General features: G+C 38.7%; 1 protein-coding gene across 21 annotated transcripts in view; it reads right to left on the bottom strand.

Annotated features, from left to right (window-relative positions):
* The window catches only part of USP9Y (ubiquitin specific peptidase 9 Y-linked), a 209,435-nt gene that overhangs the window by 55,859 nt on the left and 131,785 nt on the right, over positions 1-21,791 (bottom strand). For all 21 annotated transcript variants that reach the window (XM_031661065.1, XM_031661067.1, XM_031661064.1 and 18 more), the window contains 5 exons: positions 18,168-18,298; positions 17,701-17,979; positions 14,032-14,157; positions 12,947-13,072; positions 11,033-11,202 (listed from right to left, as the gene is read on the bottom strand). In XM_031661065.1, coding sequence (XP_031516925.1) covers positions 11,033-11,202; positions 12,947-13,072; positions 14,032-14,157; positions 17,701-17,979; positions 18,168-18,298 — 832 coding nt within the window. The remainder of the gene's footprint in view (positions 1-11,032; positions 11,203-12,946; positions 13,073-14,031; positions 14,158-17,700; positions 17,980-18,167; positions 18,299-21,791) is intronic.

Here is a 21,791-nt window from a genome sequence, read left to right as displayed (position 1 = left end):
TGTAACTGAAACAAAGTGTTGGCCAGCCGGCACAGCATCTGCCCCAACCCTGTCCCTCCCTCCATGGTTGCCCAGCAGTTTGAGGTTGAAACGATCGTTGACAAGACAAGAAAGGGAAGGGAGAGTATTTAGTTTGATGGAAAGGCTATGACAACAAGGATGATACTTGGGAACCAGAGCCACACCTCGTGAACTATGACCAATGTATTCATGATTTTAACAGATGCCACACTGAAAAAGAGAAAGAAAACACACTGGCCAGAATAGGTAGAACTTCTTCAAACAATGCCAGAAAAGAAATCACTAGCCCTACCAAAACCAACTTTTCTAAGAACTAAGACGCTAGCGATTAGCAAAGACTACAAGTCCAAAAGCAGCCAGTTGTCTGCTGCCAGCCAGAACTTTAGGAGAAGCACAGCTTCATCTCTCTCCAACCCAAATAATATGGAGCTAGTAAATTCAACTATCAAGACACTTGCACCTCAGAGCCCCAATAACACTAGGAACAGAGTGGGTGGCTTTCAGGAACCTGAGAAACTGGACCCTGTTGAGCCAGATCAGCAGGACACAGTGGTGCTCAAGGTGGCAACAGAGAAGCCAGGCAGAGCTTTATCAGATCCCAGGGAAGAACAGGTTGGGATGGAAAAACAGGCTGGGATGGAGAACAGGCCCCAGATCCACCCACTAATGCGTCAGATGTCTGGCCTGATGACTGCTGCCAGGGCCACAGGTTCAGGTAACCAGGAAGAAAGTACATTGCTATTAATGGATCCATTAACAGCCCATGGAGCAGCAAACACGCAAACATCTGTTCCAAGAGTGAGAGGTGGGAGAAGAAAGGTTATTGATGACAAGCCGGGTGCAGTGGCACACTCTTGTAATCCCAGCATTTTGGGAAGCCAAGGTGGGTGGATTACCTGAGGTCGGGAGTTCAAGACCCACCTTACCAACATGGAGAAACTCCATCTCTACTAAAAATAAATTAGCCGGACATGGTGGCACATGCCTGTAATCCCAACTACTTGGGAGGCTGAGGCAGGAGAATAGCAGGAACCCGTGAGGCAGAGATTGCAGTGAGCCAAGATTGTACCATTGCACTCCATCCTAGGCAACAAGAGTGAAACTCCAGAAACTCTATCTCAAAAAAAAAGAAAGAAAGGTTATTGATGACAGAAGAGACCAGCCCTTTGTCAAGAGGGTGCATTTCAGCACAAGGCTAACAAAGTGCCGACAGATACAGAGACACTGTGATGAGGACTAAAGATGACTTCACTCAAATCCTGCTATAAACTAGATCAACAGAGAATAACTCACTAAATACAGAAGTAATGAAAGAAATTCAGGGTCCTCTGAATAGGCCTGCTGCCAATGACAGCAAGCTCGTGCTGCTTAGCGCAGTTGACAGTGTCTTTGGCTGTGGCCTTGATTTTGTGTTCTTTGTGAAGCATTTAAGAAATGACAGAAAAATGGCAAGCATTAAAAGAGTGGATACTAGCAAAAACTTTGTGAATACTTTCATTTAGTGTAAGAAACCTATTGTTTTATCAGTCAATGGCCCAGCCATTGGACTAGTCACATCCATACCGCCTCTTTGTGATATGGTTTGGGCTAATGAAAAGGCATGGCTTCCAACACCTTTGGTGTTTGGAGGCGTGTACCAAAGGCCTGGTCTCTCAGGCGTTTTGGACTGCAACTTTCACCCAGGAGGTTATGGTTCAAATTAAGGAACTTGCCTTCTACAATCCTGTTGTGCGTGAGGAATAAAAAGTCCCTGTGTACTGTTAACATGAAGATTGGGTTGGAACAGGTCAATGAGTGTGTAAACAGCTGAAGAAACTCTGGGGCTCGGCACAAGGGATAGAATCTATGTTAAAGTATGTGTAGAGGAAAATCTATCAGTTTTGATTGTCAGTCTGTCTGCTCGTGACATTAGAACTGGGCTGAGCAGAATACATCATTAGCTGCAAGACGCCCTAATCCAGCCTCATAGCCTGAAACAAGTTCACCCATAGTTTAACACTTGGAAGCAGGACTGGAAATACCCAAGTGATTTATTTAGTATTACAAGGCATTTTTAAGCACTGTGACTTTAAAATAAATAACGACAAAGCTTCTTTACCCAATTGTCATTATTTTATGCACATATACACCCACCAAATATAAAAGCATACTGGTGAGCAGTAGACTGTTCTTGGAAGCTCTAATTTTTATCTATAGCCAGTGAGCCAGTGCTATATAAAAGACCAGAATTGTGTTTTATTACTTTTGGATGACAGAAAACTCTGAAATGATGTTGGTTTTTCTTTCTTTTTCCTCCTAGAATGCCCTGAGTCTAAAGGGGTATGAAGCAGCCTCCCCCAAACAGATACACAGAAACAACTGAGATATTGCCTTTGTCTTTATGAAGATACAAAATACATCAGAGACAGAAAGTTCTAAATCAAAAGCCTTATTTTTTACAATAAATATTTCTGATAAAAAATACACTGATGATCATTCCCCCAAACCAAACATATGCTTAAGATTCACACTGACATACCAACTGATTTTCCTTTCTTTCTAAACAGCTTGTTGTTATGCAGTTAACATGAAGAAACCATTATCACTCTAGAATAAAACTTATTGTGCAGTATTAATCAATCACGGAATCGTTTAGATATTGCTGTGGGATTTTTTCAGGAATCAGAGACACTGATGGGGTTCAGGAGGGTATTTATTATTTAGGTGCACTGGCCCAGTTGGATTAACATCCAAAGGATTGAGCCCTGAACAAAGAGTTACCTTTTAAGCATTTCCTGGGGTGGGGGAGATCTGTGTAGCAGGAAGCATATTACAGAAGTGAGAAACAATGACAGGTATTCAATTAATTGAGGCATGCATTACATCATTTCTTACTTAACGAATAACATGTTTTGCGACTTGAGTGTATCTGTCTAGCGACCTTGCAGCTGCACAGCTAGAGAACCAGGGTCTTCACCATGCCTGGGAAAGGAGGAAAGATAAGGCTCACTAGCCACAGAAAAACAGGCAGTTACTTTTTAAAGGACTCCAGCTGTTTCTCCTCCTTAGGGGAAACTGGGTTTTCTTACATACAACTGAGTTTTTGCTTACACTCTCTATTTTCTTTTAATTCCTGTTCCAGTATAAACATCTGTTATAAGGTTTATAAAGTGTAGTTTTTAGGTTCAGTTGGAGTATTTTTATTTAATAGGTTAAAATTCTTGAAACACTGTTAAATGCAGAAACTCCCTTCAAAACAAAACAAACTACCTTACATTTGGCATTAAAGTTTCTTGATGTCTGCTTTTATGTGCACACCAGCCTCCAGGAAACTACATATTCAGCTATTCAGAAGCTCTCTGAAGCCTGTCTTCTTGGTTTTCTAAGGAGGTTTCATTACATAGGCATGATTAAATAACCTACTGGCCACCAGCGGTCAGCTTGACCTTCAGATGCTCTCCCTTCCTAGAAACTGCTCCCTGGGGCTAAGAGTACCAACCCTCTAATTGTCAGTGGTGGGTCTTTGTTCTTAGAGCTCCCAAGATGGTGGCAGGCTGCTCCCAAGATGGCAGCAAGCCTTCTGTTCTTTGACCTGTAGTTCTTGGCCTCACAGATTTTAAGGAATGGAACCTTGGGCCATGCAGTGAGTGTTACAGCTCTACTAGGAGCCATGGCTCACAGAAGACAACCATGGAACCCAGCGACTAGTGTTCAGCTCGATTAGGACGAACCCAGGCACTTGGCTGTGCAAGAACAATGGCGAGCCTCTAGCCCAATCAGGAGCAGCAGTGGGTGCCTCCCTGGATCAGAAATGCAGTAGATACCCTGCTAGATCTGGAGGGGTGGAAGTCAATGTTAGGTCTGCAATGGTGGCATTCAGCAGTGGTGGAAGGTGAGTGGAAGCTCAGTTTGAGCCAGAACAAACGCAGACCAGAAAAGTGTGCAGTTGTGAGATTTAACAAGAGTGAAAACAGAGCTCCCATACAATGGGAGGGGACCCAAACAGGGTTGCCACTGCCAGTTCGAATGTCTGACTTTATATCAGATCATTGTCCCTCCCCTCTGTGCTCTCAGGCGATAGATGATTTAACTATTTCTTTATGTCCAGCTTTTGGCCTAATTGGTATTTTAGTGAGTTCTCTTTACTCCCTGATTGGTCAGGAGTAAGTTGAGTTACAAGCCCGTTAAGGTGGGCGCAGTCACCTTTCCCAGATAGGCTTAGGAATTGTTAGTTGGCCTAGGAAATCCAGCTAGTCCTGTCTCTCATAATCATGCTTTCCTCTTTCCAGTCAACACTAGAATATAAAGAGACAGCACTTTGGTGACTCCAAAAGAGTCTACTCCAGGGAAAAGGGACAAACACCAAACACATTTCACAAGCTCACATCTATCAAAAAGAAAACCCCAGTGATACAGGAGTTAAGAAAAAATTACTCAGGCAGATAGGTGTGGGAGTCCTTGATAAGGCTTTTCTTTTTCATGAAAAGCAGCCCCAAATCATTTTCCAACAAAGAGCAGCCTGTAAAGTAGAGTTGCAGACATAGACAAGCAAGCTGGAAGCTTGCACAGGTGAAGGCAGGCAGGAACAAGGGACTAGACATTTTCAAAATGGTGGCTCCATCTTACCTTCTCTGCCAGCCAGTGTACAGTAAGGAGCAGACAAGATGGCTTCGATCAACTGGTACAGCCCAATTTGCATAATAACCTTAGGGTGGGGCCTCTGGACGCAGTGGCTCACCCCTGTAATTCCAGTAACTTTGGGAGGCCCAGGTGGGAGGATCACTAGGTCAGGAGTTGGGTAACAGCCTGACCAACATGGTGAAACCCCATCTTTACTAAAAATACAAAAATTAGCTGGGTGTGGTGGTGTGCACCTGTATTCCCAGCTACTGGCTACTCAGGAGGCTTAAGCAGGAGAACTGCTTGAACCCGAGAGGTGGAGATTGCAATGAGCCAAGATTGTGCCACTGCACTCCAGCCTGGAGGACAGAGCAAGACACCCTCTCAAAAAAAAAAAAAAAAAAAAAAAAAGAAAAGAAAAGAAAAGAAAAAAGAAAAAGATTAGGGTGGGGCAACCAGCCTTCCTTGCACACTACGTAAACCTCATACCTGATCAAACCAATCTGTGAGTCCTATGTAAATCAGACACAGCCTTCTCCAACTGGGCTAGAAAATCTAGTGCATGGGCTGCCAGCCAGTCCTTTCCCCTTGGAGACCCCTCTCTCTATAGAGACAACTGCTTCTCTTTCTCTCCTCTTCTGTCTATTAAACCTCCGCTCCTAAACACCATCGGTGTGTCTGTGCCCTAAATCTTCCTGGTGCATGACCATGAGCTCCAGGGTGTATACACCAGAAAACATAGCTGGTTCACCAGGACCAGACTGTTCAATTGTTGAAATCTATCAAATGTTCAAAGAATTAAAACAAATTTTTCCCTTTTCCAAAATCATTTATTTTAAAACAAGACAGTACAGGTTGACCATCGCTAACACAAACATCAGAAATATTCTCTAATCTGAAACTTGAGTGCTGACATGACGCAAGTGAAAAACTCCATCCCTCAATCCTTAACACAATCTTTGTTTCATGCACAAAACTATTAAATATACAAAATTACCTTCATGAAGGTAGATGAAAAACGAATGAATTTCCTGTTTAGACTGGTTTCCCATCACCAAGATATGCAAACATTCTAAAACTCAAAACACTTCTGAGTCCCATGCATTTCAAATAAAGGATACTCAACCTGTATTTCTTAACTTATAAGACCAATACTATTCACCTAACAAAGCTAGACAAATATTTTTCCAAAAAAAAGGAAGGAGGGAGGGAGGGACTGATGGAGGGAGGGAATCAAAAGGTAAGGAGAAAGGCAGGGAAGGAGGGAAGGAAGGGGAAGGGGAAGGGGAAAGTAGAGACCAACACAATACATTTTAACAATGAGAACTAAGGTCTGATAGTTTTATGTTGCCCAAATTCCTGTCTAAGGGGTCTGGGGAGTCATTCCCTACAAATCATAAATCCTCATCAGATGGGTTTTATTTAACCCTATGTATCGTGACTTACTTTCCAGTATGACTGTGGCATAACATTATGATATAAGGAAGAGTATCAAAATATTTTACCCCAAAACATGTTTCTTGGCTATGTCTTGAAACAGCTCTGCAGCTTTCCTTTGAGGGAGAAAATATGCATCTGTAAAAAATCTCTATTAACATAGCTAAGTGTTTTTCTTCCAAGTCCTGTTAATTCTAAAGAGATTAACTAAAGGTCTAGCACCTTTTCAAGATCTGAATAGGAAACATTTGTCATTTATTGTTTCTAAGGGCAGCCACTATAAAAAGACTTCAAAAGAATCTTGATCTCCACAATCTTTTATCTTAAATTGAACATGTGCTTTCTATCATCCCAGGTCTTTCAATAAAACCAACTGTCAACCAGAAAATGTTTAAATTAGCCAATACACTGGAAGCCCCCGTCATCCACTTTTGAGTTGTCCCAACTCAAAAGCCCCCGTCATCCACTTTTGAGTTGTCCCACTGGTTTTTCTGGACCAAACCAGTGTATTTCGTAAATGTATCCGATTGATGTCTCATGCCGCCCTAAAATGTATAAAACCAAGCTGCACTCCAACCACCCTGGGCACATGTTCTCAGGACCTCCTGAGGGCTGGGTCATGGGCCATGCTCATTCATATTTGGCTCAGAATAAACCTCTTCAAATATTCTACAGAGTTTGAATCTTTTCATTGACAATAATATACATCCAAAAATCCTCAATAAAATACTAGCAACAAATACAGCAGCATATTAAAAGTACGAGGTACCATGATGAAGTGTGGGATTTATCAAGAACATAAGGGTGTTTAAACATACGAATTGATTCTTAATCTATTGTCAAAAGCCTCTGAACCAGACCAATTCCATCTTGAACAGAGGCTAGGTAAAATAAGGCTGAGACCTTCTGGGCTGCATTCCCAGAGGGTTAGGCATTCTAAGGCAAAGGACGAGACAGAGGGTGGCAGTAGATACAAATCATAAAGACCCTGCTGATGAAACAGGTTGCACTAAGAAAGCCAGCTAAACCCCATCAAAGCCAAGATGGCAATGAGAGTGACCTCTGGTTGTCCTCACTGCTGCAGTCCCACCAGCGCCATGGCAGTTTACAAATGCCATGGCAATGTCAGGAAGTTTACCCTACATGGTATAAAAATGGAAAGCATGAATAACCCACCCCTTGTTTTGCATATAATCAACAAATAACCATATAAATGGGTAAACAGTAGCCCTCAGGGTTGCTCTGCCTATGGAGCAGCCATTTTTCTATTCCTCTACTTTCTTTTCCCCTGCCCCTCCCACACCCCTTCCGGAGGGAGTCTCACTCAGCCACCTAGGCTGGAGTGCAGTGGTGCAATCTTGGCTCACTGCAAACACCATCTCCCAGGTTCAAGTGATCCTCTGTCTCAGCCTGTCAAGTAGCTGAGATTAGAGGCACCTGCCATCATGCCCCGCTAATTTTTTATTTTACGAGAGACCGGGTTTCACCAGGTTGGTCAGACTGGTCTTGAACTCCTGACCTCAAGTGATCCACCCGCATCGGCCTCCCAGAGTGCCAGGATTGAGCCACCGCACCCAGCCTATTCCTCTACTTTCTTAATAAACTTTCTTTTACTTTATGGGCTCGCCTTGAATTGTTTCTTACATGAGACCGAACAGTACTCTCTTATGATCTGGATCAGGAACTTTTTGCAGTAACAACATCATCAGAAATACAATGAAGAAAATAACAAGGCTATCTCAATTGATTCAAAAAAAGTTACTCAAACTAATGTAAACACCTTTTCATAATAAAACTGATTTCAAAAACTAGGAATATAGAAGTTTCTCAACTGCATAAAGGCCATATATGAAAAACTAATAGCTAACAGTCACAGGTATTTGAACCACAGCAACTCCCACAGGAAGTCCACACAAAATGCAGGTCACAAAGACCCTGCTGATAAAACAGGATGCAGTAAAGAAGCTGGCTCATCATACACTAATTATAAAGCACTAGCTTGCTAAAAGACACTCCTACCAGCGCCATATCACTTTACAACTACCATGGGCACCATCCAGACTTTATCCTATATGGTTCAAAACAGGGAGAACCCCTCAGGTGGGTTGGGAGTGGGGAGTAGCAGATTCCCACCCCTTTTCCAGAAAATCCATGAATAATCCACCTGTTTAGCATAAATAAACCTTGTTTCGCATGTAATCAAGAAATCACCATAAACACAACCAACTAGCAACTCTCAGGGCTGCTCTGCCTATAGAGTAGCCATGCTTTTGGTTCCTTACTTCTCTATGAACTTGCTCTCACTTTACTCTGTGGACTTGACCCAAATCCAGGAACCCTCTCTAGGGGTCTGGATCAGGAATAACAACATCACTAAATGGTGAAAGACTAACAGTTTTTCCTAAATCAGGAACAAGATAAGTATGATTGCTCTTACTACTACTAATCAAGGCAGTAGAGTAGTTAGGCAAAAAAGGGAAGATATAAAACTGGTCCAAAAAAGAAAGACAGAAGTAAAACTATGTTATCTGCAAGTGACATGATCTTACTGTAAAAAAAACCTCTAATCCATAAAGAAATTTAACAAAATTGCAGGATGAATAAAATTAATACAAAGTAATTAGTTGTGTTTCGATATACTAGCAATGAATATCCCAAAAGAAAATTAAGAAAATAATTCCATCCACAAGAGCAGTAAAAAGAGCAAGTTAGCACTACAGTACTTAGAAATAATTTAGCAGAAAAGAAATAAGAGTGTTGAAGAAATAAACAGAATCTAAGTAAATGAAAAGACATATCCCATGTTCATGACTTGGAAGACTTAATACTGTTAAGTGGCAATCACTTTTTTTTTTTTTTTTTGAGACGGAGTCCCACTCTGTCGCCCAGGCTGGAGTACGGTGGCGCGATCTCAGCTCACTGCAAGCTCCATCTCCCGGGTTTAGGCCATTCTCCTGCCTCAGCCTCCCAAGTAGCTGGGACTACAGGCGTCTACCACCTCACCCGGCTAGTTTTTTGTATTTTTTAGTAGAGATGGGGTTTCACAGTGTTAGCCAGGATGGTCTCAATCTCCTGACCTCGTGATCCGCCCGTCTTGGCCTCCCAAAGTGCTGGGATTACAGGCTTGAGCCACCGCGCCCAGCCGGCAATCACTCTTTTGAGAGAGATTCAATACCATCTCCGACTTAAAATTTATATGGATTTCTATAGAACCTAGAAAGGTCTAAATAACCTCAAAAACAAATAAAAACCTATGGAAAACCAAAACACAAATGAACAAAAGAAAAACCCCAACAAAGTTGAAGGACTTACATTCCGACGTACTACAAAGTTAAAGTAATCAGGAGTGTGGCACTGGCCTAAGGACAGGCATATAGACGAAAGGAATGTAATTTTAGAGCCTAGAAACAATCCCTTGTATCTTCAGCAAGGTGCCAATACCACTTAATGGGGGTAAGACCACTCTATTCACAACGATGGGAAAGCTGGATATCCACATTCGAAAGAATGGAGTTGGACACTTGGCTTCAATTATTCACAAAAATCAACTCCAATGGGATGAAAGACCTAAAATTAAGAACTATAAAAATATAAAATTCTTAGAAAACAATGTAGGAGAAAATAGCTTTTGCTCGAATTTGCCAATGATTTCTATCTTGAGGATGACAGAAATACAGGCAACCAAAAAAGACACAAATTAAACTTCATTAAAATTTAAAACTTCTGTGCATGAAAGAACATTAACAACAGAGTGGAAATAAATTCTGGAGAATAGGAGAAAATGTCTCTAAATCATTAGTCTGGTAAGGAATTAATATCCAGAATATATACAGAAACTCACTACAAAAAATAATCAAATTCAATAATGGTATAAAAACTGGAATACACATTTCTCTAAAGCAGATATACAAGTGAACAGTAATATCACAAGAGCCGATGCTCAATATCACTACATTAGTCAAGTCATGAGGAAAATGTAAATATAAACCACAATGAGGTTCCATCTTATATACATTAGGACGGCCATTAACAAAAGTGAAAATAGTGTGGGAGAGGATGTGGAGAAACTTAAGCCTGTGTAAAGTGATGTTGGGAGTGTAAAGTGCTGAAGCCAATGTTAAAAAAGTTCAGCAGATCTTTAAAAAGTTAAATACTACTTACCCTATGACCCAGCATATCCATTTCTAGAAATAGACTCAACAGCTCTGAGAACAGAAACTCAGAGATCTGTGCTCATAGTAATATTCACAATAGTAGCACTCAACAGCTAAAAGGTAGAAATAATCCAGGTGTCTATCAACAGACCAATGTATAAAAACATCTAGTATACACATACAAGAGAGTATCCCCTGAAAATGAATCAAGTTCTGACCATGCTACAACATAGATGAATCTTTAAAACGTTATGCTAAGCTAACAAGCTAGATACAAAGGCACAAATTTGTGTGATTCCACTTATATGAGGTACCTAAAATAGTAAATGCATAGAAACTGAATAAATATTTTAAGTTACTACAGATTGGAGGGTAGTGAAAATGGGAGTCATTGATTAAAAGAATTTGTTAGAGGGTGAAAAAATATTTTGAGGGTGATAAAATATTTTTGAGATATTGCAATCATTCAACATATGCCAGTCGTAACTGCACAATATTGTGCAATTAATGCCAATGAACAAAACTAACTTAAAAAAGAGGTTAAAGTGGCTAATTTTGTGTTATGTTTATAATTACATGTTTTACTACAATAAGAAAGGCCAAAGAAAAAAAAAATCAGTGCTGCCATCTTGCAGAGACAAAAGTTTAGGTGAAGTGGAACATGTTTTTTAAAAAACTCCTCTACACTTCAAGGTGTTACATGGGCAAGTAAAAGGGTTCCTTCCTTCACTTCTGGAAAATAATTTTCTTTAGAAGTCATTCATTTCTGCTTGAAATGGTAAGGTAAGCTTTCCTTCAAATTAAATATAAAAATCACATACTTGCTTGGACAGTGCAATAGTAAGTCAATAATGAAGGTCTGCCAGGCTTTTTCTTTACTAAGTGCATCCAATGCTGTTGGAAGTAAAGCAAAACATAAGGTCATTACTTCCAGTGCTTCACCGCAAACTTGTTCATCTTCCACTTCCAGCTCATTGCTTCCATTGGTGGTCTGGAAAATTAGAATCAGGAGCAAGTTACCTAGAGGCATATTCAAGAAGAAATTCACAAACTCTCTAGTTACCATTTACAATTGCCTACTCAGTAAAGACCATGCAGCCTCAGACTCTTCACTTGTCGCTACAGAAGCTCTTTGGGATATACTCCAAGTGGGATTTAAGAAGCACATTCGATGATAGGTACTTCTCACTTTTTATGTTCTTCTGGATGTGAGTGATCTGCTTCAATCATAACTGCTACTACAGAATCACTTTGGCACTGTGGTTTGGGTCTTTGACTAGTTCTACTATAGAGTCTACCTACAAGTCATTTCATTCAAAAATCGATCATAACACAAATGTTCAGGAAGCCCATGGAAGACTTCTGCAACCTGAAACATAACCAACTAGGTAGCTAATAATTTTTAATCTGCCACTATCCATCAAAATGTAACTAAGACTTATATACCTGGAACAGAATAACCATTCAACTATTCCAAAAAGGGAAGTTGTATAATGCCATGACTCACTTTCTCCTTTTAACTACACTAACATATATTTAAACCCACTAATGTGTATTTTAACAGAGACCATCAGGGTTCTATACAGGTAGGTAAATATCATAGATGTCAAAGAGCCAAACACATTCTTATTTCTATAAATAGCTTGCTTAATGTACCAGAAGGCTGGTGATAATACCTAAATGGTAGACATTCTTCCTGCTTTTGAGTGTTCTAAAAGAACCAAGTAAAATTGATTGATTGATTGAGACAGAGTCTTGCTCTGTTGCCCAGGCTTGAGTGCAGAGGCATGATCTCTACTCACTGCAACCCTCTGCCTCCTGGGTTCAAGCAATTCTCATGCCTCAGCTGCCCACATAGCTGGGATTACAGGTCTGTGCCACTACGTGCAGCTTTCCCTTCCCCCCTTCCCTCACCCCTCACCCGCTGGAGAGATGGGGTTTCACCACGTTGACCAGGCTGGTCTCGAACTCCTGACCTCAGGCAATCTGCTCACCTCAGCCTCCTACCGTGCTGGGATTAACAAGCGTGAGCCACTGTGCCTGATGCCAAGTAAAATTTAATTGCCATAATTCCCAAAGAGACAATTAACCAAAAATTTACACAGGACAAAATTATGAAGAATGAAGAATGGAAGAAAATGGGGAGAGGTGGATTCACTATGGTATAACTATATTTGAGTCAATGAGAAGTCTTTTTAAAAAGGAGGAAAAGAAAGCTGCCTCATGGCAGGCTCCTATTTTATTTTCAAAATAAAACTACATAATCTATTTATAAGTAGAAATTAATTTTAAACCATTAGATACAAGCGACTTGGGCCGGGCGCAGTGGCTCAAGCCTGTAATCCCAGCACTTTGGGAGGCCGAGACGGGCGGATCACGAGGTCAGGAGATCGAGACCATCCTGGCTAACACAGTGAAACCCCGTCTCTACTAAAAATACAAAAAATTAGCCGGGCGTGGTGGCGGCGCCTGTAGTCCCAGCTACTCGGGAGGCTGAGGCAGGAGAATGGCGTAAACCCGGGAGGCTGAGCTTGCAGTGAGCCGAGATCGCGCCACTGCACTCCAGCCTGGGCGACAGAGCGAGACTCCGCCTCAAAAAAAAAAAAAAAAAAAAAGAAAAAGAAAAGAATAGATACAAGCGACTTGGTCTATAAGGTGACAGAAATGATGAAAATTTAATCACATGTACAATCAAGCAACATTTTCTTAAAACTGATTTCTGTAACAATTCTTACCATTTCATAAATTTTAGTTATTTCTTCATTTGGGCTAAATGCTAGTCCTAATGCCCCACATGCTGATGCCCAGATAATTTTCTGTATAGCTCTAATCACACAAATATCAGGCATATATCTTGAAGCCTGCAGAAAAGAAAGAAATAATTAAAAGTGCTGACAGAACGTTAAAGTGAATAATCAGGAAAACAAAACATCTCTCTTTGTGAACGAAGTGGAAATGGCAGTAAAAGTAAACATCATCAGACCTGCCTTTAAAGACAAAAGTTCCCTTAGTCTCATTTTTAATATCTTAACATTAAGTCAAAAAATATGACTTCCCATATGAAGGGAAGATATGGCAATATCCACAAAGTGTGCTTCAGGTTCAAGCCTCATATGGCTTTATCCTATTTTTCATAAAATTTTAAAAATAAAAACAGTCAAATTACTTAGCTATGCAGAGGTGTTTATCCAAGAGATACAAAAACATATGTCCACAGAAGCACTATGACTTGATGAGCTTCCTAAAAATTTTATTCACAGAAGTCAAAACTAGACTGTTGTGAATAATCCAAATGTCCAAAAACACATGAATGAATTAGCAACATGTGGAGTAACCATACATAAACTATTATCCAAAGTGAAATAAGCTACACACATATATAACAACATGGACGACTTTCACAATTTTGCTGATGGATACAACCCAGACCCAAAGGGGTACAATGTATATGATTCCATTTATGTAAAATTTAAGAGAATAAACATCACAAGAAAACTTCTGGAGCCAATGTAAACATCCTATTCCTTGCTTGTGTGAGCAGTTTAAACATATACCAAAACTTACTTGATCTAGTTTGTGCAATGTAAATTAAAACACAAAAAGCTTATTTAAAAATTTCAAAATTTCTGAAGCTGTAATATTAATATTAGCAGCTATCAAGTCAAACATAACCTTATGAAATTTTAAAAAAATAAATAGAGATACAGACTGAAGTGTTTTGGGTCTACAATATTTAGCCTCAAATTCTCACAGCTTAATTTATTTATGTGTTAATAACAGATCATTCAGGATCCCAGAACTGTCAAAATTTCATACTAACCTCATCTGATATTTGCTGAGCAAGAAGTACTGACTTATTTCTAAGTATGCACTCGGATGAGGGATTAGGAATGCTCTGAAGAGCACTTTGTAGCACCACTGCTTGATCATGAGTAGCTTGGTTAATCTGAAAAACGTGAATCATTTTACATCAAATGAAAAAACTATATACCATAATCCCTAAAATTTTTACATTAAAAAAATTTTTACTCCTCATCCATCACCACTTCTTCAGGATGTTATTCCTTCACTTATCCCCTGTAGAGTTTATGGGGGTTTGCATAAAAATTATTTCACATTGCCAACATTATGGAGCTGTCCTTCAAAGTAACAGAGGTGCAGAGGTGTTTACCCAAGAGATATAAAAGCATATATCCACAGAAGCTCTATGATATGTTGATGAGTTTCCTGACAGTTTTACTCCCATTAGCCAAAACTAGAAATAATCCAGATGTCCATCAATAGACAAATGTTAACAAAATGTGGAATTACCATACCTTGAATACTGAACATTACTCAAAGTGAAATAAACTACACACATAGTGACACCCTGGAAACTCCAATTTGAGATGAACTCTATTATTATTTCTGCACTTGGGCTCATTTGCAGGAGAAAAATGATACAACGTGTCTCTGGGTAGAAACTTCTCCTGGTCCCCCTTTTTGCCACAGGTGACTAGGCCTACCATAATACAGGCCTATGGGGATACCAGTAAACTTTCTTTTAAAATCTACAAACTTAGTCTTTAGGATGCTCCTTATTTTGCCCAAGGCTGGTTATGCCACCTGCATTCTAATGCTCATTTCACAGCAGGCTAAAAGTTTCTCACAGCTTAACCTACCATCCTCTCTACGGCTGTTATTTGCACAGTAAAGTTTTATTTTATTTTTTTTTTAATTTGAGAAGGAGTCTCAATCTGTCGCCCAGGATGGAGTACAGTCATGAAATCTCGACTCACTACAACCTCTCCCTCCTGGGTTCAAGCGATTCTCCTGCCTATGCCTCCCGAGTAGCTGGGATTACATACACACATCACCACACTCGGCTAATTTTTGCATTTTTAGGAGAAACAGCGTTTCCCCATGCTGACCAGGCTGGTCTCGGACTCCTGACCTCACATGATGTTCCCCTCTAGGCCTCCCAAAGTGCTGGGATTACAGGCATGACACACTGCAACTGGCCCAAAGTTTAAAAAAAGTTTAAAAACATCATATTAAAACAGATATTTTAAGAATTTCAAGAGTCTAGGGGAGGTATTACTGCAATTGTCAGGCAGGCAAAATGTTAAGACCAAATAGATCAAATACTTTCAGCCACTGTTTCCAACTTCAACCAATGAATTTTAAAATTTATCTGTTACTTACATATTATTTTCATTTTAAAATAAATTTTTCACAAATGATTTGCCAAGTGATACTACATAACATTTTACACACAAAAACACTAGTATTGCAAAGGTAGTAAAAATATAGTTGCCAAGTCAGCAGCTTCACTGAATTAAAAACCTCAGCTGGCTGGACATGGTGGCTCACGCCTGTAATCCCAGCACTTTGCGAGGCCGAGGCGGGTGAATCACCTGAGGTCAGGAGTTTGAGACCAGCTTGCCCAACATGGTGAAACCCCTGTCTCTAGTAAAAATACAAAAATTAGCTAGGTTTGGTGGCACGCGCCTGTAGTCCCAGCTACTCGGGAGGCTGAGGTAGCAGATTCACTTGAACCTGAAAGGCGGAGCTTGCAGTGCACCAAGATGGAATCACTGCACTCCAGGCTGGCAACGGAACGAGACTCCATCTCAAAAAAAAAAAAGAGACTCCATCTCAAAATGAAAACAAATTCTCAGATGACGGTTATCATCTTGGACCAAGCTACTTCATGGCTCCAGGTCTCACTTTTCACTTACAAAACAGAAAGTAATAGCCAAGGCTCAACAAATATAGTTATCTTTGTGATTAATGGAGATAAAGCACAGTGACTGGCATACAAGAGCTTGATATATTTTGATCATCATTATCCAATAAATTAATCTGCATGCAGATAGAAATTATGTAAGGTGAGGTCTACATTGCATCTGTAGCAATAGCTGGTTTATAGTAGATATTAAGTAGATACATAATATCAATTACTTGTTGAATAAAAAGTTACACAATGCTTTAAAACTGCAAATTGAATTTTGCTAATCTAACTAGAGTTTTTCATGTCAGCAAGGTCTTGTGTTACTTGTTCTTACACTGAAATTGTCTTGTTACCATTACTGTTGATACAATAACTCTCCAAAAAGGATTAGGAATGCCCCAAAGTGAAAAAATAACAGTGTTTACTCTAATACTGGCAGAACCAAATATTCTCTATTGGAAGCTTCTCCATAGAAAGTAATTATGGTAATTAAGGAATAATAAGCATGGAATGTGCAAAAAGTAAATCTTACTTAATAGTATAAAAAGTTTTTAAATCTATGAGAGAACCCCCTAAGAATTTTCTTTGCATTTTCCAATTTCTTAAAATGTAACCCTCTTGTATGTATTGTAGATAGTGGTATATTAAACATATTTTAAAGACTAATTTTCCTTAAGCTCCGTATTAGGATATGATTAGAGATTAATATATATCTCTGTGTCCTCTGGTAGCACACTTCTTAAACATGCACACAGAAAGAAATGTGTAAAAAGATACCAAAAATATCGTTTGTACTTCAGTGAACTCCCACAACAAGGACCATGATAAGAACTCTACCTCTTTTTATGTAAATATGCATGAAGCCCACGACATAGAAAGCAGTAAAACTTACTCAGGATGGAGACAGAGCTCTGTAAATTATTACCTAAATTGACATGCACAAGACTACTTTCTTCTTTTTTTCGGATGAAACATTTCAAAAAATATATAAAAGCAGAGAAAATATAATAAATTCTCAAATACCCATTATCTAGCTTGAATAACTATTAACAAAATTTTAAACTGCTTCACCAACTCCCCCAGAAACAAACACAGAATTATACTACCCCGGAATTATTTTGAAGCAAATCTCAGACATTTTATTTTAGGTCAATTATGACAGCATGACTCATACCCAAAATAAACTTAATCAATCTAGAATATACAGATAATCCAGTCACTATCCAAATTTCCCTGATTAACAACTCACACATACCTAAACATAATAATCTGTGTTATTAGTACACAAATTAGTAAAACCATCCTTTATAACATAAGTAAACTCAACGTTAGTTAGAATTGAATTCATCTTCTGCATCCAATCTAAGCACTTCTTGAGAACTGCTGATGATGCTGCTCAAGTCTAACAGCAAAGCAGAAAGAGATTTATAGTCGTGGTGGCAAGAGAGGTTTGCTGCATGGCAATTATATACTCTCCTTTATAATTAACTGCCTTTATGTATCTTTCTAGTATGATTTAACAAAAGATTCAGGTGACGTTTACATTAAACAACTGAAAGTAAAAAAGGATTTAAAGAGACTGGGGAGTTCACTCAAAGTAGCATAGTCAGGAGTCAATCTTTACATTTTGAAAACAAATACAACTTAATAGAAAAAACTCCTAAGATAACATGCTATTTTTTGAATTATTTCCATCATCTACTTAAAAGACACAGAGTTTATATTTATTAAATATTAAGGACTAAATATTTTTAAAAGTTTCTTAACATTTATTACCGGTGTTACGGGGTCTGTACCATCTACAAGTGGCTGACAAGCTTCCGCTATAGCTCGAACACGGCCATAGCCAATGGCAGTTAACAACATTTTGGCTATTTTAAGAGCATTTAAATAAACACCCCTTCGAGTTTCCGTATCTGTATTTGGCAAGAAGTTATTTCTTATTAGCATACTCAGTACAAGGGGTAAGCCACCACTTTTCAAGAAGTGAACTTGAAAGTCAGAGGATCCATCAGTTAGAGGCGCACCAGCAGGCATTAACAAGGCATAAACTACCTGGAATAAAAAAAAAAGGAGACTATATTAAAAGGGATTTTAAAAAATAACTTAGTAACGTCTATTTCTCCTCTGATCATTGCTAAGAAATTCCTGACTATTTTAGAAACTTTCTTTACGGTCTTATCAGTGTTCTTGACATTACCATATAATATAAAAATTATATTTTTGCAAAGGCAAAAACCAACCTCTGTTAGGTATAGAACTTGGGAGGCAGAAGGACCAAAGAAAAGAGAGTCAAGAGGTGGACTACGTTTGCCTTCTCCAACTTTTGCATGGTCCAAACAAACAGCTTGTAATTTTTCTACAGCTGTTCTATCTGCAAAGGAAAAAAAGACACAGACTAAAATAAAACGTAACTCAGGTGCTATTATTGTTTCACATTTGCCGAAGAGTATTATTTTACATAAATAAAAATCATATCCACAAATCTCAATTAAGCTGAGATCAAATATTATAATTTATAACTAGAACTGGACGGACTGATTAATGATCAATCAGGACTCCTTAACTGCCAACACAAAATATGAAGGGAAGGGTTTCCTATCCAGAGACTTCAAGTCAATATATCCTCCTTCATCCACTGGAGACAGAAAGGAAAAAAAAAAAAACAAAAACAAAACCAAACAATGGAAAGAGAATACAAGCATTGACCACATATAACTGAATAATAAAATGACAAATAATCAATTAAAAATGAGCAAAGGATGTTAACAGACATTTCTTCAAAAATAGACAAATGGTTAGGAAGCAAATGAAAAACTGCTCAGCATCATTAGTCATCAAAGAAATGCAAACAAAACCATATTAACATATCACTTCAACACGAGTAGAATGGATAATCATATTTGGAAAAAAAAATTTTTTTAAGTAGTATTGGTGAAGATGCGGAGAAACTGTAACACTCCGACCTTACTGGGAGGATCATAAAGTGGTACAGTCACTTTGGAAAAACTGAGTAGTTTCCAATAAGTGAAACATAGCGTTACTGTCATCCAGCCATTTGAGTCCCACATACACAACCCAGAGAATGCAAACATAAGTCCCCAACAAAACTTGTACACAAATATTCAAAGAAGTATTGTTCATAGTAGTTGAAAGCTGAAAACAACCTAACTGTCCATCAACAGATGAGTGGATCAACAAAATCTAGTATACACAAACCATGCTATATTATTCAGCCTTAAAAACAAAACAATTCTGCCACATGCTAAAACATGATGAACTCTGAGGACATTACTGCGTGAAATAAGCTAGTCACAAAAAGAAAAATACTGTATTATTTCACTTACATGAGCTATGTAGAGTATTAAAACTCAGAAAGAGAAAGTAGAATGATGACTGTGAGGGCAGAGCAGCAGGAAGAAATAGAAGAGTTGTTTTTAGTGCGTACCAAGTTTCAGCTTCATGAAAAGAAAAAAATTCTGGAGACTGGTTGCATAACAACGTGAAAACACTTATTACTAATGAACTATACAATTTAAAATGGTTAAGATGATAAACTGTACAGTAACTTTTCCATAATTTATTTTAAAAAGTGAATTGCCTGCTGATGATAATAGTCAGAAGGCATGCAAGCCCAGTTTGAGGAATATTGTACAAAACTGGTCTTTTTCAATAATGTCAATGTCATCAAAGGTGTTATAATTCCTGATACTGATAAATTCTTCTGTGATTATATAAGAGAATGTTCTTGTTCCAAGGAAACACACTGAGACAGTTAGGTAAAAAGACGTAGGTTATCTGTAACTTCTTCTCCAAATGTTAGAAGAATTAATTATATGGAGAAAGAATGAACAGCAGGTGTAACAATGTTTTAACAGGTGCAGAATCTGGAAGGGTATATGGAAACACTCTGTATTATTCATGATGACTTTGACACTATTACAATGTCAAAAGTTGGTTATATTTTAATAGAAGAAAAAAAGTTTCAGTGGACTGGGGCAACCATGCAGAAAAGAAAAAACCAAGCAAAACTCAGTAATTGCACTGGAGAAATAAGTTTGCTTGTTGTATAACAACACATTTCTGTAACACCAATTAGCTCATATCCAATCCAATTGGCAAAGAGGATCATAGTGTTAGTATAATGTGTAAGCTAAGCTTGGCAGATGGGAAGGCCTCCTCAGCAAGAAAAGCCAGAGAGTAGAAGTATAATTTTCAGATAGAAAGCCATTAGCTTGAGTGCTACATACGTAAAAGCTTTCAGCTCTACTTTAGGAAATTAAAAGGGAACACCTATTCCCATCCTTGCAATGCTCTCAGCTCACATCAGCTGCTAATGCTTTTTATGTTCCACCTGTATGGCAGTCACTCTGTTTCAGAATATTCTTTCATTCACCTGCTTTATTTCAATGCTGTTAAGCCAACAATTTCTCTTTTGATTTTGTGCATACTTAATATTTTCCAAAACAGGAGATAATCACACTGAGGTATCTACCTGGGCCATCCAAATTATGCATAGTCAGTTGCTCTTATTTCTAGTAGTAGTCTGCTTACATTGCATGTTGAATGGCAGCCAGGCATTAGAGGCTGAAGCCTGAGCTAAGTGAAGAGGAGGTTATCTAGGCAAGGAAAAGGTTGGTAGAGAAGATAAGTAATTGGTAACTATAGGATTAATCAAGTAAATATATTAAAGAATAATACTCAGCCAGGTTCCTCACTCCTGGAGACAAAACTTTCATATAAGGAAAGAGGAAAGAAACAAAAAGAAGCCTGTGGAACTGGACTAAAATTGGAGGTACTGATGTGATCTCATTCATAGATAGATAGATAGATAGATAGATAGATAGATAGATAGATAGATAGATAGACAGACAGACAGATAAGCCTAGCTTTATTATGCTCTGCTTCACTATGCTTTGCAGATACTGTGTTTTACACAAATTGAAGGCTTATGGTAATCCTGTGTCCAGCAAGTCTATCAGCACTATGTTTTCCATAGTATGTGGTCATTTTGTGTCTTGCGTCACATTTTGGTAATTCTCAGAGGATTTCAAAGTTTTTCATTATTATCCTATCTGTTAAGTGATCTGTAACCAGCAGTCTTTGATGTTCCTACTGTAATTGTTTCGAGGCACAATATACTGCACCAGTATATCACAGCAAACTTAATGAATGCTGTGTGCACTCTGACTGCTCCACTGACTGGTCTTTCCCCATCTCTCTTCCTTGGGTTCCCCTACCCTGATATACAATAATGCTTAAATTAGGCCATTAATAACCCTACAATGTTCTCAGTGTTGTGGTGAAAGGAAGAGTCACACATCTCTCACTTTAAATCAAAAACTAGTGATTAAGCTTAGTAAGAAAGGCAAGCCAAAAGCTGGAACGGATCTCTTACACCAGTTAGCCGGGTTGTGAATGCAAAGGAAAAGTTCTTGAAAAAAATGAAGTGTTGCTCCACTACACACAGGAAAGATTAGAAAGTGAAACAGCCTTATTGAAAAGAAGAAAGCTTTAGCTGTCTGGATAGATCAATAACAGCCACGCCTTCCATTAAGCCAAAGCTCAAACCAAAGTGAAGCTCTTACTTTCCCCAATTCTATAAAGGCTGAGAGAAAAGAAAGCTGCAGAAGGAAAGCTTAAAACTAGCAGAGGTTAGTTCATGAGGTTTAAGGGAGGAAGCAATCTCTAAAACATAAAAGTACAAGTTGAAGCACCAAGTGCTGACGCTGAAGCTATAGCAAGTTACGTAGAATAGGGAGCCAAGATAATTGACGATGGTGTCTATAGTAAATGGATTTTCAGTACAAATAAAACAGCCTTGTAGTAGAAGAGGACTCCATCCAGACCTTTCTTAGCTATAGAGG

This window comes from Papio anubis, chromosome Y, assembly GCF_008728515.1.
Source record: "Papio anubis isolate 15944 chromosome Y, Panubis1.0, whole genome shotgun sequence".
Taxonomy (NCBI): domain Eukaryota; kingdom Metazoa; phylum Chordata; class Mammalia; order Primates; family Cercopithecidae; genus Papio; species Papio anubis.
The sequence above is the reverse complement of the archived record's forward strand: the minus strand, read 5'-3'. Positions and strand labels throughout refer to the sequence as shown.